The sequence below is a fragment of the Miniopterus natalensis genome, chromosome 9 (genome assembly GCF_054644295.1).
Source record: "Miniopterus natalensis isolate mMinNat1 chromosome 9, mMinNat1.hap1, whole genome shotgun sequence".
Taxonomy (NCBI): Eukaryota; Metazoa; Chordata; class Mammalia; order Chiroptera; family Miniopteridae; genus Miniopterus; species Miniopterus natalensis.
The window spans coordinates 21,623,942-21,638,565 of record NC_142089.1 but is presented as its reverse complement, the minus strand read 5'-3'; the positions used below and the strand labels follow the sequence as shown (position 1 = coordinate 21,638,565).

General features: G+C 58.0%; 1 protein-coding gene across 1 annotated transcript in view; it reads left to right on the top strand.

The window, feature by feature from the left end:
* Positions 1–3,525: 3,525 nt before the first annotated feature.
* The window catches only part of EPHA10 (EPH receptor A10), a 31,011-nt gene continuing 19,912 nt past the window's right edge, over positions 3,526–14,624 (top strand). Inside the window, exons 1-5 of the mRNA XM_087820837.1 lie at positions 3,526–3,631; positions 5,576–5,640; positions 6,380–7,058; positions 12,873–13,028; positions 13,596–13,946. Of these exons, the coding sequence (XP_087676963.1) occupies positions 3,526–3,631; positions 5,576–5,640; positions 6,380–7,058; positions 12,873–13,028; positions 13,596–13,946 (1,357 nt within the window). The remainder of the gene's footprint in view (positions 3,632–5,575; positions 5,641–6,379; positions 7,059–12,872; positions 13,029–13,595; positions 13,947–14,624) is intronic.

The following is a 14,624-nucleotide window of genomic DNA, read 5'->3' as shown; positions in this document are numbered from 1 at the left end:
CTGCAACGCGGGCATGTGCCCTGACCGGGAATCGAACCGCGATCTCCTAGGTCCTAGGTTGATCCTGAACCGCCGAGCCACGCCGGTCGGATGTGCTGCATGATTCTTAAAAATGAATAAAACTACCTGGCTGGCATGGCTCAGTGGTTGAACATCGACCTATGAGCCAGGTGGTCCCCGATTCCCAGTCAGGGCACATACCTGGGGTTGTGGGCTCAGTCCCCAGTAGGGGGCGTGCAAGAGGCAGCCGATCAATGATTCTCATCATTGATGTTTCTATCTCTCTCTCTCCCTCTCCCTTCCTCTCTCTGAAATCAATAAAAACAAATATATATTTTAAAAAATGAATAAAACTCTCTACAATGGGGGGAAAAGAGTTCAGTCTGGACATGTTTCTTTCTTTCTTAGGCTAAGGAGTGGGAGATGGAGTAGGAGAAAAACAAACCGGAGATGGGAGACGTCTGCCTGAGCAGCAGGGCTTCCCGCTGCTCTTTGCTCCCTCCGGGTCCTCTTTCCTGAGCGCGGGGCTTGGCCCTGAGTTCTCTGGAACTATCTTAGCCTTCTCCGTGGAGGAGCTGGCTTGTCCTGTCCAGCCCTTCCTGAATCTGTATTTCTCGATTTGTAACTTTCAGTAACTTGGTGATGGGAGGTTGCAGGTAAAGTCAGATCTGCTCCAAGGAAGGCAACTAATCATTCCTTGGTGTTCTGCTTGTTATCCTGGAGACAGTGAGGTAGAAGCAGAGAGAAATATCCCTTCCATCCTCCCTTCGATGGGGCCTGGAGTAGAAAACAGGAGTTTCTGGATTGGTTCCAGGCCGCTCCCCTCTTACCCTTGGGGGGAAAGCTGCTGTCTGCTGGAGACTCCAACCGCCGGGCGCTGGTTATAGGCTGGAGGAGTGGGCAGCGGGCCCTGGGCCAAGGGTCAGAGCTCCGTGGCAGAGAAGTCCCAAGGCCAGCTGAAAACAGAGGATCCGGACTCTGGTGGGTTCAGCACAACGGCCGGGACCCCCCCCCGCCCCCACATACCCCTCCCCCACCTGCAGCCGCCCCCGCGTTGGGTATTTCAGGGAGAGATCTAACCGGGCCCTCGGCTGGCTGGCCCCAGCACCTTCAGGCCGCAGTGAGCCGCGGCTTAGTTTCCTTCCGAGGCCCCCTGAATTCCTTCGCTAGGAGTCTAGTCCGCAGCCTCCCAGTAGAGTGGAGTCCTCCTTGGAGCAACTCTTACTAAGATCCGGCTGATTTGCGTATATCCGCATACACTGGGGCTTCTCCGTTTTGTTTTTATTGTAAATGAATTGTTCAGAGACAGAAATTAAGGCTTATTTCACTACATCTTCTCTTCTTTCCCCCACTCCTAGGGTGTAGATCTGGCTGTTGCCCCGAGGTGCCTGCGGCGGTGGTGGGAGGGGGTGGGACCCAGACCCCGGCTGCCAGGGGTTTGTGGGGCAGCCTTTGCGGCTTTCCCCAGATGATTCCTCCCGTAGGTGTGGCTCCGGAACGACCCTCGCGAAGCTCAGAGGGAGCCTGTGTGTTGGGGCTGCCGGTAGGGTCAGAGCCTCCGGCTGAAGTCCCTGGGGCTCAGGGGAGATGCCATGGCCGGCGCCTTAGGGACTGCAAAGGGGATGGGACCTGGTTTCGAAGAGGGGGGTGAGGAGTGATGGAGTGAAGACTCATTTTGAAATGAAAGGAGTCCTGGGTCTCCAGGCAGCTTCTAAAAATACCATCTCCCAGGGCTGAGGGGGAGGGGGAGGGGGAAAGCGAGCGTGAGGAGAATGAAAATGGGAGGAAGGTGGGGGTGTAAGAGTCTTCCAGGTAGATCTGCTTTCAGAGGCCCCTGCCAGCATCCAAGGACTGGCCAGACCAGACGGCACACCTCCCTCTGCTTCCTCGGCGGGCCTGTCTCCAGCGGTGTCCGAGCCCCAGTCCCATCTGATGACCTTTCTAGCTACAGGCAAAGGAGCCCATTTCCTCCCAGCCACTTCCATTGCTACTGCCCAGCAAGTATGTCTGTGAGCCAGCAAGTGTGCTTGTAAACATACTACACACACACACACACGACACACGGAAGCAGCTTGTAAATGGCCAGTGCTCTACAATGCCAGAAAATTTGATCGCACTCGGTGCTCACGGAAGAACGGCCTGTGGCAGAAGCAGCGCGGTGTGGGGCGCGGTGAGTGCCGTGGGGGGGTGAGAAACACGCACACAAAACGCACGGGCGCTCAGGCCGCACGGGGCACGCGGACACAAGACTCACATTCAGTCTCAAGACTTCTTCAGCTACCGAAAGGAGAGGGGTTGGGTCCCCCAAGAAAAAAGCTCTGCAAAGCCACAGGGTGGGTGGAGCTTTCTCCGTTCAAGTTCTGCCCAGATGGTGGCGCTCCATAGCCGCCTCCGTGGTCCTGGAGGGCCCCAACCCTTCCCACACCGACGCCTTAAACCCTCAGCTGGCACATCAATGACCTTCACTAGGTAGAGGTCGAGTTCCACGTTTCCCTGCGGCTGCTCGGGCGCCGGTGAACTCGCCGGGGATCGCTCCGCCTCCCTCGCAGACGCCCGGTAGTCCCGGCGGCCGCGCTCCTCGCCAATCCCACGGGGTGGGCGGAGAGGGAGGGTCAAGGGGGTAACTCCAGGCTCTGAGCAGGCTGGGGACACGGGTGGTTGTGGACAGTGCTGCCTGTGTCCTGGCAGCAAGAGCAAGAACCTGTGAGATCTGTGAAAACGATCGTTGATGCAAATCTACCACCGCCCCATCCCGGCATCCACATGGTTTCCCAGCTGCGGAAGCATCGCTGGAAGGGTGGGACTCTTTCCCACTTTGCTCTCCTTTCTCAAGCAGCTCCCGGGAGCGGGCTTGGCCCCCTCCTCCTGCCGGTGTGTGTGTGTGTGTGTGTGTGTGTGTGTGAGAGAGAGAGAGAGAGAGAGAGAGAGAGAGAGAGAGACGAGGGGGACGAGGGAGGGGAGAGAAGGGTCGAGCCAGGAGACACCGGGAGCCGCAGACACTGGAGGAAGCCAAGGTCTGGGAGACAGAGCAGCCCCCAGAGCTTGGAGTCAGGGCATCAAAATCCCTGCAGGTCCTGGGAACAAGGGACATCTCACGCTAGCTGCAAGTGTCACTGTCTCGCCGAGTTTCGCCCCTTCTTAAGCCACGCCCACATTATCTACTTCTCGGTAACGAGGGGCTAAGGTTCAGCGCTCTGGGCCACGGACGCCAGCTCGTTCCCCTCCCCAGGAGTCTAGCCAGGGCTCAGCGCTACCCCACCCCCACGGTTTGAAGACTGGAGGGACCCCTTCCTTCCCCCCTCTAGTTCTCCGTTCCGCCCCTTCCTATGAAACTCCACCCCTCCACCCTCTGCGGGCGGGGATTGGTGGAGCTCCAGCGGCGGCGCCTAGTCATTGGTTCCCATGGATGATGGTAACGGCGAGGGCCCGCCCCCAGCTGGCGCTGGGGTCTGGGGGCGCTGCTCAGCGGAGCTGGGGCTGGCGCGGCTCGAGCCGCCGCCGCACTGACAGCTCGGTCTGCGGACCATGGAGACCGGCGCTGGCTCGCACCCGCTGCGCCTGTTCGTTTGCCTGATGCCACTTTCTCTCGCGTTGCTCTTGGGACCAGGGAGACCCGGGACCGCGGAGGAAGGTGAGGGGACTGGCGGCTGCTCTTGAAGCCTGAGATGCCAAAAGAGAGAGGGCTGAAGAGCGGGAGTGCTGGTGAAGGAGTCCTATGGAGGGACTGGAGTCTGTGTTGGGGTTTGAAGCAAGCGGGCGGCGGGAAGCAAAGAACAGGAGAGACAGCAAAAAAGGTGGCTAAGCAGTGGAGAAAAGAGAGGCACTGAGGAGCTCCGGGTCTGGAGACCTGGGAGGTGGGGAAGAAAGAGACCAGGAACCGTGGGAGCCAGAGGCGGCGGTCCAGGGGCCGTGAGACGGACAGGCTGAGCGATTGGAGGTGGGAGGTGTGGGGGCGGGGAGAAGAAGAGAGCAGAAGAGAAGGGGGATGCGGAGGTGAGATCGGAGTGTGGAGGGACAGGATGCAGCCCGAACAGCGGGGGCTCGGGGACCACTGTGCAGCCAGCTGGAGGTGGAGCGCTGGTGAGGCGGGGGGGTTGGGGGTGGGCGCCGGATCCGGGAGCTGCCCGACGTGCTGATCCGGGAGCTGTCCGCAGTGCTGAATTTGGAGCGTGGACTACCCGGAGCCGTCCGCGTTGCCGGGTACTAGAGCCCGGGTCTTGCCTCTGCTTCTGCATTTGGGGAGCTGTATGCTCAGTTGAATCCAGAGGCGTCATATCCAGGTGTTGAATCCTGAGGAGTTGGAATTTGAGGCTTTAATGGCGAGGTTGGTCGGGGCGCTGGATTTCTGACTCTTTCCAATATGCAATTTCCCATGTGCTGTCAGTTGTACTGAAATCCGCTGTTGGCGGTCCTGCCCACTGTCTCTGATGCCTTTGAGGCCAAACCTCTTAGAAGCCCTCACTTTGGAGCCCCATCCCCTTGCGTAAGCTCCAGATGAGTAATCCTACAAGATTTGTTGATGGCCTGGGCTCCTGTCTCTGAGCTGCTGCTGTGCTGTCCAAACCTCTGCTTTTCTGGGAGCTATACTGAGAGCAGAATTCAGACTGCTGAGCTGATGCCTCCTGGGGGAAAAATGACTCCAAGCCTCTCTGGTGCAGGAGGGGGTCATGGTTTTTATATATAAAAGGACCACTGACATTCTTTCAAAGGCAGTGGAGGTGACAGCCCCTGGGAAAGGGACTGGCTGAGGAAATGAGAGATTTTTATTTCCCCTGTTGCCAAGAGGATATCTTCACTTGGTTTTCCCCAGAGGCCCTAGAAGTCAAAGTAAAAAGGTTCAAGTCTCCTCCATCCCTGGTGACCCCAGACCTCAGAAGAGCCCCTGAGTCTGCATGAATTCTGGGCTATATACAGGAGTCCTCTGATACACTCACTTTCTCCCTCTTCTTGACACTTAGTTAAAATTCATCTACACCTTTGAATGCTATCCTAAATGGCAAAAGACTTTTTCAGATGTGATTAAGGCTCTTGAGATGAATAGATTATCCTGGATTATTTGGATGGGCCCAATGTAATTGCAATGGTCCTTATAAGTGGGATGCAAGATGCAAAGTGAGACACTTTGAAAATGGAGGAGGGGCCACAAGCCAAGGAATCCAGGTGGCCACTAGAAGCTGAAGAAGTCATGGAAATGCATTCTCCCCTCTGAACTTCTAGAAGGAACCCATCCTGCTGACACCCTGACTTTAGACCCATGAAACTGATCTCCAACTTCTGACTTCCAGAAGTGTAAGAGAATAAATTTCTGCTGTTTTAAGCCACCAAACTGTGGTAACTTGTTACAGCAGCCACAAGAAACTAATATAGGCTCCTTCCCTAATCATATGGCTACCCCCTCTGGATTTGAGCTACTTACATGCCCTCCTGGGGATGTATGGAGTGGGAAAAACTTGTCTGTGTCCTTTGTCACATTCAACATCCTTTCAGTTAGCAAATTTACAGTGAGCTCACCTAAGGTCCACCCTCCTGACTTGGCTTCCTGACATCTCTGTTCTCTCCCCCCCTCCCCCCCCAGTCATCCTCCTGGATTCTAAAGCCTCCCAGGCTGAGCTGGGCTGGACTGCATTGCCGAGTAATGGGGTAAGTGTAAACCTTTCCCTTCCTGTCACGGGGATCCTGTAGTGGTCCAGGACACAGTCCCTTTAGCTCCCCATGGTTACATCAGGTCAAAATGCTCCTTGGAACATGGGGTCTACAGCAGCCCTGGCTTCAAGCCAGAGTTGCCTATTAGAAAACATTGAGTCTTCAGTCAGACAGTCAATAAATAAATAAATAAATAAATAAAACAGCATAAGCGAGGAGAGAACTGGCCGCGTCTAGGAACAGACATGTGGCCTCTGGATGGAGCCAATGCTGGACAATGCCTTGCACACAGTGGAGTCTCCAAGCAGCGTTGTTGATTGATGGATTGGTAGAACAAGCGAGACTTGGGATCCTAAAAAAAAGCTTGGAAACAGGGTCAGAGGTGTGGCCATGTGACAGCAGCTTGGTGTCACGGAGAGGGCACTGGGCGGAGAGCCTAGAGGACTCCAGGCACCATTTCTACCTCCGCTACTAACTCCATGTGTGTATCTAGTCAAGGCCCTGTCACTCAGGAGCTTCAGTTTCCCCATTTATAAAAATAAAATTTGGGCTCAGTTGTCTCCAACGTTTCACCTGGCCTTGCGTGTTAACACTTCAGGGGTGTGTGTAGGGAGTGGTGGGGGGCGGGGGGGGAGAGGGGCACGCGACATGATGGGGCAGGTGGTTTTCAGCCTGCGTCTGCCTACTCGGGGCGCCTTGGCTCCGAGCTGCCCACAGCTTTGTCCTCTGTCCTCAGTGGGAGGAGATCAGCGGCGTGGACGAGCACGACCGTCCCATCCGCACGTACCAGGTGTGCAACGTGCTGGAGCCCAACCAGGACAACTGGCTGCAGACGGGCTGGATCGGCCGCGGCCGCGGGCAGCGCATCTTCGTGGAGCTGCAGTTCACGCTGCGCGACTGCGGCAGCATCCCCGGCGCCGCGGGCACCTGCAAGGAGACCTTCAACGTCTACTACCTGGAGAGCGAGGCCGACCCGGGCCGCGGCCGGCCCCGCCCGGGCGGCAGCCGGCCCCGCAAGATCGACACCATCGCCGCGGACGAGAGCTTCACGCAGGGCGACCTGGGCGAGCGCAAGATGAAACTGAACACGGAGGTGCGCGAGCTCGGCCCGCTCAGCCGGCGGGGCTTCCACCTGGCCTTCCAGGACGTGGGCGCGTGCGTGGCGCTGGTGTCCGTGCGCGTCTACTACAAGCAGTGCCGCGCCACCGTGCGGGGCCTGGCGGCGTTCCCGGCCACCGCGGCCGAGAGCGCCTTCTCCACGCTGGTGGAGGTGACGGGAACGTGCGTGGCGCACTCGGAAGGGGTGCCCGGCAGCCCCCCGCGCATGCACTGCGGGGCCGACGGCGAGTGGCTGGTGCCTGTGGGCCGCTGCAGCTGCAGTGCGGGATTCCAGGAACGCGGCGACGTCTGTGAAGGTACCCAGCCCACGAGGGGGTGTGGCGCGGGAGTGCCGCGCGCGGGGGCAGCCGGGAGAGAGCGTGCCCCGGGCGGGCGCAAGGGGCGGGAGGCGAGCGAGCAGCCGCGGGCTGTGGCGCCAGGGAGCCCTGAGCGTGGGTTGTTTCCAGTGGCCCCGGCTAGGACCCATGAGGGAGGCCACCAGGAGGCGAATCGGACTCCAACTAAAGGGGCCTTGGGGGCCCGTGCTTCAGACACCACGATGAGCGCCTCACAGGCCTTCTCAGTTATGCACGGCGATAAGGGAAGTCAGCATCTCTCCTTTGCAAATGGAGATGCTCCACGCCCGTGTTCCGCCGCTGGCTCAGAGGCTCAGAGAGATTAACACGCTCGCAAAATTAGGAAACGGGGCACCAGGATTGGAATCCTGATTTGCCCAACTCTCAACTTCTCTTACACCTGGTGCCTCCCCTTTGCACGGAGAGCTCTGCAGCAACCCCACCCCACCGGCCATTGGCTAGTGGGATTGGCTACAGACCAGGGAATGGGCTGCCAGTGACAATGGGACAGCAGGCAAGTCAGAGGCTGGCAGGGGGGTGGGGGGGAATTGCCCTAGATGACTACTAATGTCCCACCCAACTCTGCACCGGAGCCACTGTACTCCCTGGGGGAGGCCCTCTGCCTCGGGGGTTCTGTGGTTTCTCAGGTGTGTGGGGGCACCGGGGACAGACCTCTCCTTCTCTTCCATATCTGTGGCTCTGAAGACTGAGAGTAGGAATGAGGTATGGATGTGTGCCCTTCACGGAGAAAGTTAAAGTGGTTTTTTAAGCCATGCCATTTTCTGGGTGCCAGGACAACAGAAATGAATCAGGCGTAGTCTCTTAAGCTCACAGCCTAAATGGAGAGACGTAAAAATCTGAAAACCACAACAGGGTGATATGCGCTCTAGTAGAGGGATTAAGATAGTGGCGGGAAGATGGGAGAAAGTGACGGAACTTGCTCCCATTTCTTCCTTCAGTGCGAATTGAGAACACAACATCTGCGTTTATTGAGGGTTTATGATAGGTGTATAATAGATAAATGACACCGTCTCTTTCCTGGGGGAACTTATGGCCTAGTAAGGGATTTGGGGACTTGAACCTTCCTGAGCTCTCCAGGTAGAGTTAGGATCCACGTGGCTCTGTGCTCTCTAGCACCCATTGCAACCTCAGTTTCTGCATGTACCTCATGGTAGGCGGTATTCTGCTTATGTGTGTTTCCACCACTGGACTAGGAACTTCTTGAGCTCAGGCAATGGGCTGTATGAGTCTCAGCAGCTCCAGTGTCCATAACAGGATATGGTGGAGATGTACCGGGTGAGTGAGTGGTTACCATGGGGTGTGATGCGTTATCACTAGAGAGCTGGGCGAGCCAGGAGAAGGGGGAACCCAATTCTAAGGGTGCCGAGAGACGGTGAGAAGGCCTTTTTCCAGGCAGCCAAGAGCATGCTGAGTTAGACCGTGTGCAGAAGCATGGAGGCGGGAGAGAATGTGGAACAGTTGGGCTGGGCGAGTCAGCGGGGCTGGAGCAGAGGGCATTTGGGGGGGAGGGGTGACGGAGCTGGAGGGGGCGGGGCAAATCATGAAGGGTCTTGAGCATTGGGATGAAGAGCTTAGACTTCCTGCTTTAGACCACTGGGGAGTACTTGAAGCAGGGATCTGACATGTTCAGATCTGTATTTTCAAAAGATCAGTCAAGTGGTAATTAAAAAGAAAGGATTGGAGAAGGAAGACTTAGAGGCCAGATGAAGGAAAATGCTGCGATAGTCCAGGAGAAAGAGCACAAGGCAGAGCAGCGACCTCCGAGAGACGGGGCTGGTCTCGACAACGGCAGAGCATCCACAGCACTTGGCGACCGTGTGGTACAGGAGGAGAAAGGAGTCCTTCCTGGCTCACATGCCTGAATGGACAGAGGGTCATTCACTGAGGTGGAGGGCACAGGCCGTGGATGGGCATGTTGAATTTAGGGTGTCCCTGGTGCACTGAAGGGGAGGCAGCTAGAAAGTGGGTCTGGAGCTCAGCAACAGGGAGACAGGCGCTCCTGGGAACTGTGGGTGTGGCTGGCGCAGCCCCAGGAGAACGTGTGGTAAAAGAAACCAGAGGGCCAATGACGAAGTTCCACAGAACAGCGACGCTCACGGGGAGCAGACGACAAGGAGCCCACCAGGAAGGCAGCCATCAGAGGTTGGAGAGCCTGAGTCCATGGCAGCCACGGGAGGCGGGTGTCTGGGAGGGAGTGGCCTGCAGTGCTGGGGCGCAGTCGGGTAAGGAGAGGCCTGGCCAGCGTCTGCTCGGTGAGAGTGTCCCTGCTGAGTGATGGAGAGGGAGGCCGGCTTCGGGAGGCTGAGCGGTGAAGGAGCCGAGGAGCTGGAGTGGGACTATAAACCACTCTCCAGGTGGCTGGATCCAAAGGGCAGGAGAGGGTGTGGTCCCTTGAGGGCACCGTGTGGGGTAAGAGCGGACTTTCACTGTAGATGGAGGGCCTTGCTTATAGGATAAAGGCAGGAGCCAGGAGGGTACCAAGGAGGGGGTGGTGGGAGCAGCCTGTCTGGGGGGGGGGGGGTATTTTATCATTGATGTGGGCTAGAATTGCTGACACATGTTGCTAATAAAAACAGATCATGTTTCAGTTAGTTTTATTGTTTTCAGACACTATATAGACAGTGCCTTAGGGCCTGCACCCTAAATGGATCGCTTTTACTGCTCCGCTCCCATGTTCCGTCACTGGGAAGAGTGAGCAGAGAAGGAGCAGTGTAAGAATGCGGAGGTTAGGTGGCTGATGAAAAGTAGTCTGGGAGGAGGTGAAGGGATGGGATCCAGAGTGAAGGACCCCCTAGGCTTGGAAGGAAGAAAGGAAGGAGAGGGAAGATGGGTGTGGAGGTGTTGGTGGGTTTGGTGGCCAGACATTGAGGGAATTACCAACTGATGGCCTCTTCTTCCTGTAAGGTGGAAGGGGGGCATCTATACCAGTGGACAGTAGGATCCTGGTCTGTTTTATTTACTGCTATATCTCCAGAGCCTAGAACGGTACCTGGCTCATGGTAGGTGCTTTAAAAAATATTGAATGAATGGATCGGGGCTGGAGGGGAAGGTTTAGATCATACCCACACCCACATGCCACGTTCAGAAACCCAATCCCACTCTGGAGCTGTGCCGAGTTCCTTCTCCTTAGGCTGACACCAAAGGCCACTTGTAATGGCATCAGCTCTGCCTTGGGGAGTAGGGAGCTAGGGAGGATGCCAGGGAGAGCTTCACAGGGAGGCATTATTTTGAGCTGGGGTTTGGAGAAGCATAGGCGTTTGCCAGGAGAGAAGGGGTGTTAGACATTATAGGACAAGACCCAGAGGTGTGAAGGGCAGAGGTCAGTGTGGCATGGGTGGGGTGATGGCAGTAGGCAGCTGTTGCAGGGTTTTAAGAAGGGAACTGGTCAGAATGGTATTTCGAAAGTGAGGGCCTTCTGCAGCTAAGTGCAGGTCCCTCTCTCAAGGTAGATGGATGTGGAGGGGACAGAGCAAAGGTCTTCTCTCTTCTCTTTGTTTTTCTCTTTAGTGGTCTTGACCCTTGATGCCCCTCTCCCAGCCACTAGAGGAATTATTGAAAGACTTGGGGAGAAAATCAGGGTGTATGACCTGTGTTTTCAAATCTCTGTAGGACTTCCTTGGAGCAGGGGAATCCTGGAAGATTTCTTTAAGGCTCCACAGGGCACAGAGATCCTGTGATAGGGATGGCACTGGGGGGGGGGGGGTATAGACAGGGAGGCCGATTGGGGCTCAAGATAAGGTGGTACTTTCTGCTGTTGCTCAGCAGAGGCAGTCTCAGAAGAGGGTGGGCTCCCCATTACAAAGTATATGAGCAAAGACTATGGCTACTGCTAAGAAAGCTGCTGGAGGACTGGGCCAGTGGAGCTAGATGACCTCTGAAATTCTGGCTATGACCTTGAGGAAGAGAAACAGGGGCCAGCAGTCAGCCCCTCAACACAAATCTCTTCTAAACAAAGCCTCGGCAGAGACAACCAATGCTGTCTCTGATGGGACCACCATCCCTGGGACACAGATGCCCACATACCTGCAGAGAAAGGGAGCCTCCAGCATTCTTTCCCTCCTGCTGTGAGACCCTGCAGACTGATCGCCTCTCTTGTTTTACAACAGAGGTGGGCAGGCCATGGTTATTATTTTCGTTTGACTGAGGGTTTCTTGAGAACAGAGAGACAAAGGAAGTGACAGAGCGACTGGTGGAACCCAGGACTTCTGAGTCCCAGCTGGGATTACTGCTGCTCACTAGACCACAGACCACAAAGTGAGTGGGTCCCCTGCTTCGTTCTGAGGCAGAGGCTCCAAAGGCTCCTGGGTTGCTGAGGCCCTGCCCCAATGCTGGGTTGCCCAGGATTCTAGGCAAGATGGACCCTTCGAAGCCCAAGCCTTCCCCCTCTTCTCCCAGGCAGGCTGAAAGTTCTTCCCCAAGGCTAGTCTGCATCCCTTTCTTTGTACTATGTCTTCTTGGGGCTGGAGAGCAGCCAGCCTTCCATAAATTACAGGGAAGGGACAGAGAAATCCTGGTGGAGCTAAGGAGCAAGGTGAGAACCACCCAGGCTCTGAGAGGAGGGGCCAGGAGTCACTGCTTCCTTCCCAGGCCCAGCTGGTGAGAAATTTCTTAAAGTGGGTATGTAGCAGTTTCCATTTCAGGCTTGTGATGGAGGAACAGTAATTACTACCATTATTGTGTAAATATTGGCTCTACTTGGCTAAGCAGTTTTACAATGTTTTATCTCAGTTAATCCTCTAGTTTGGAGGTATTCTGCAGAAGCCTCAGAGAGGTCAACTGACTTGTCAAAGGCCACACAGCAAATAAGTAGTGCAATTTAGCTGCAAAATAAAAAAGCCTGTGCTCTTAACCTGTGTTATGGGTGAGGTGAGAGAAACAAAGTAACTGAGGAGTCAAGAGTAGGACCTGGGCCCTAGTCGGTTTGGCTCAGTGGCTAGAGTGTTGGCCTGAGAACTGAAGGGTACAGGGTTCAGTTCCCACCTTGGCACGTACCTTATGTTGCAGGATCCATCCCCAACCCTGGTCCCAGCACGTGCAGGAGGCAACCAACCCATGTTTCTCTCCTTCTCTTCTCCCCTCCCCCCAAAGAGCAATAGAAAAAAATATCCTCAGGTGACGATTTAATTAAAAAAAGACTAGAACCTGGGAACTTTCACTGTTCCTCTCTCCACTCCCCTCCCCTACCCTCCAGCTGGCTAGCCCCACTTTCAACCTGGAATGAAGTTGAGGATTTATGATGCACTAACCCCAAACATGTGTGTGTGTCAGAGTGTTTGTGTAGCTGGGAGTGTGTGGGTGTCTGTGTGCCCCTTGGTAACTGTGGAGGCACCTCTCTTCATCAAGACTGGAGAGCTGGTCTCATTTTCTTCCAGCGGGCATTGGGGCTCTGGAACCCATCTGCTGGGGCTGGAATCCTGGCATTTACTAGCTGTGGGACATTGGTCAAGCTACTTAATCTCTCTGAGCCTTAGTGTCCTCATGCTTAAAATGGGCATCAAGCACATACCTCACAGGTCGGTGTGAGGATTAAAAGAATTACTAGAAGTAAACACTCCCTTACTAAGGGTTAGGTACTATGGGGTTGTTCAGTCGGGAGCTCCCCCCCCCCCCAGGGCAGTGCTGGAGTAGCTGAGACCCTTTCCCCCACTTTCCCCACCCCAGTTAGAGGAGATAGCCCCCACCCTAATGAGGGCAGGCAGGAAAGTGAGGGAGAAAGAAGCTGCGGGCCCCCCCTCCCATGGCACCTCCTTGCAGCCTGTCCCCCAGGGTTTTACAAGGTGTCCTCGCGGCGGCCCCTCTGCTCACCGTGCCCAGAGCACAGCCGGGCCCTGGAAAACGCCTCCACGTTCTGCGTGTGCCAGGACAGCTACGCGCGCTCGCCCACGGACCCGCCCTGGGCCTCCTGCACCCGTGAGTCCCCCCGCAGAACAGGGTGGGGCGGGGGCGTCAGTATAGTCGGATCGCAGTGTTGGTGAGGACGGGGGGCTCCGCCCTGGGAGGGTAGAGGCGGGCTTGGTGGCTGGAGACGGGGGTGGAGGGAGGGGAGCCCCGGTGGGAATGGGGGCCGGGGCTTTGGAAGAAGCAGAAAAACAGGGGGAACCCCTACGGAGGGATGAGGCTGGGCTTCTAGGGAGATCCCCGAGAGGACGTCCCCCTCCGCCCCGACCTCACCTCGCCTCTCCAGCGAGGAGGAGGGCTCACGCCCCTCACTCCGTCCTCTGTCCCCACACCCCCACCCTCTTGCCCTCACTCACCTCTGCTCACCCCATCACGGCCCCCCCGCCCCGCCCCCTCGCGGGCCCCCCCGCCCGCGTCTCCCCCCTCACTGGCCCCCGCCCAGCCCCCCCGGTCTCCCCCCGTCACTGGCCCCCGCCCCCCCTCGCAGCCCCCCGCGCCGCGCCCCGCCCCGCCCCCGCTGCCCCGCGCCGCGGTCCCGGCCGCGCCCCGCTGACGGCGCCCGCGCCCTGTCCGCCGCAGGGCCGCCGTCGGCGCCGCGGGACCTGCAGTACAGCCTGAGCCGCTCGCCGCTGGCGCTGAGGCTGCGCTGGCTGCCGCCGGCCGACTCGGGCGGCCGCTCGGACGTCACGTACTCGCTGCTGTGCCTGCGCTGCGGCCGCGAGGGCCCGGCGGGCGCGTGCGAGCCGTGCGAGCCGCGCGTGGCCTTCGTGCCGCGCCAGGCCGGGCTCCGCGAGCGCGCGGCCACGCTGCTCCACCTGCGGCCCGGGGCGCGCTACACCGTCCGCGTGGCGGCGCTCAACGGCGTCTCGGGCCCGGCGGCCGCCGCGGGAGCCACCTACGCGCAGGTCACGGTCTCCACCGGGCCGGGGGGTAAGGCCATCCCCGCGCGCTGGGACCTGTCTGCGCCCCGGTGAGGCGCCCGCCCCCCCCCCCCCAGGCCGCCTGCGTCCGTCCCGCGGGATCCCCCCCGCGCCCCGCAGCCGCCTCAGGGAAACCACAATCGATGCCAACGCCGCCGCAAACAAGCGCCCAGCGTCTCTCCAGGAGACAAAGTGAACCCCCAAAGCCCCGACCCCGGTGATCCCCACCGAGGGTCAGCCCCCTTCCCGAAGGCCACGGGGAGGGAGGGAGGGTGCAGGTGACTGGTGGCCGCTGGGCCCGCGAGGCTCTGAGCGTTTAAGAGTCGGTGGGAGCCAGCGGGCGCTGCCCCGTCTCCGGACTGCGCAGAAAGTCTTTGCCCCACACCCAGCTCTGCAGTTGCCTTCCCTTTACTTTCCCAGGGAAGGAGGTGGAAAGTCCCCCAGTCTTCGGTGCTCCCTTAAAAAGTCGGTAGGAAGCGAATCGTACCTTCTCTTCTGCCTGAGAGGGACCTCCACCCCTGCCTGAGGGGGACCTCCACCCCTGCCTGAGGGGGACCTCCACCCCTGCCTTAGGGGGACCTCCACCCCTGCCTGAGAGGGACCTCCACCCCTGCCTTAGGGGGACCTCCACCCCTGCCTGAGAGGGACCTCCACCCCTGCCTTAGGGGGACCTCCACCCCTGCCTGAG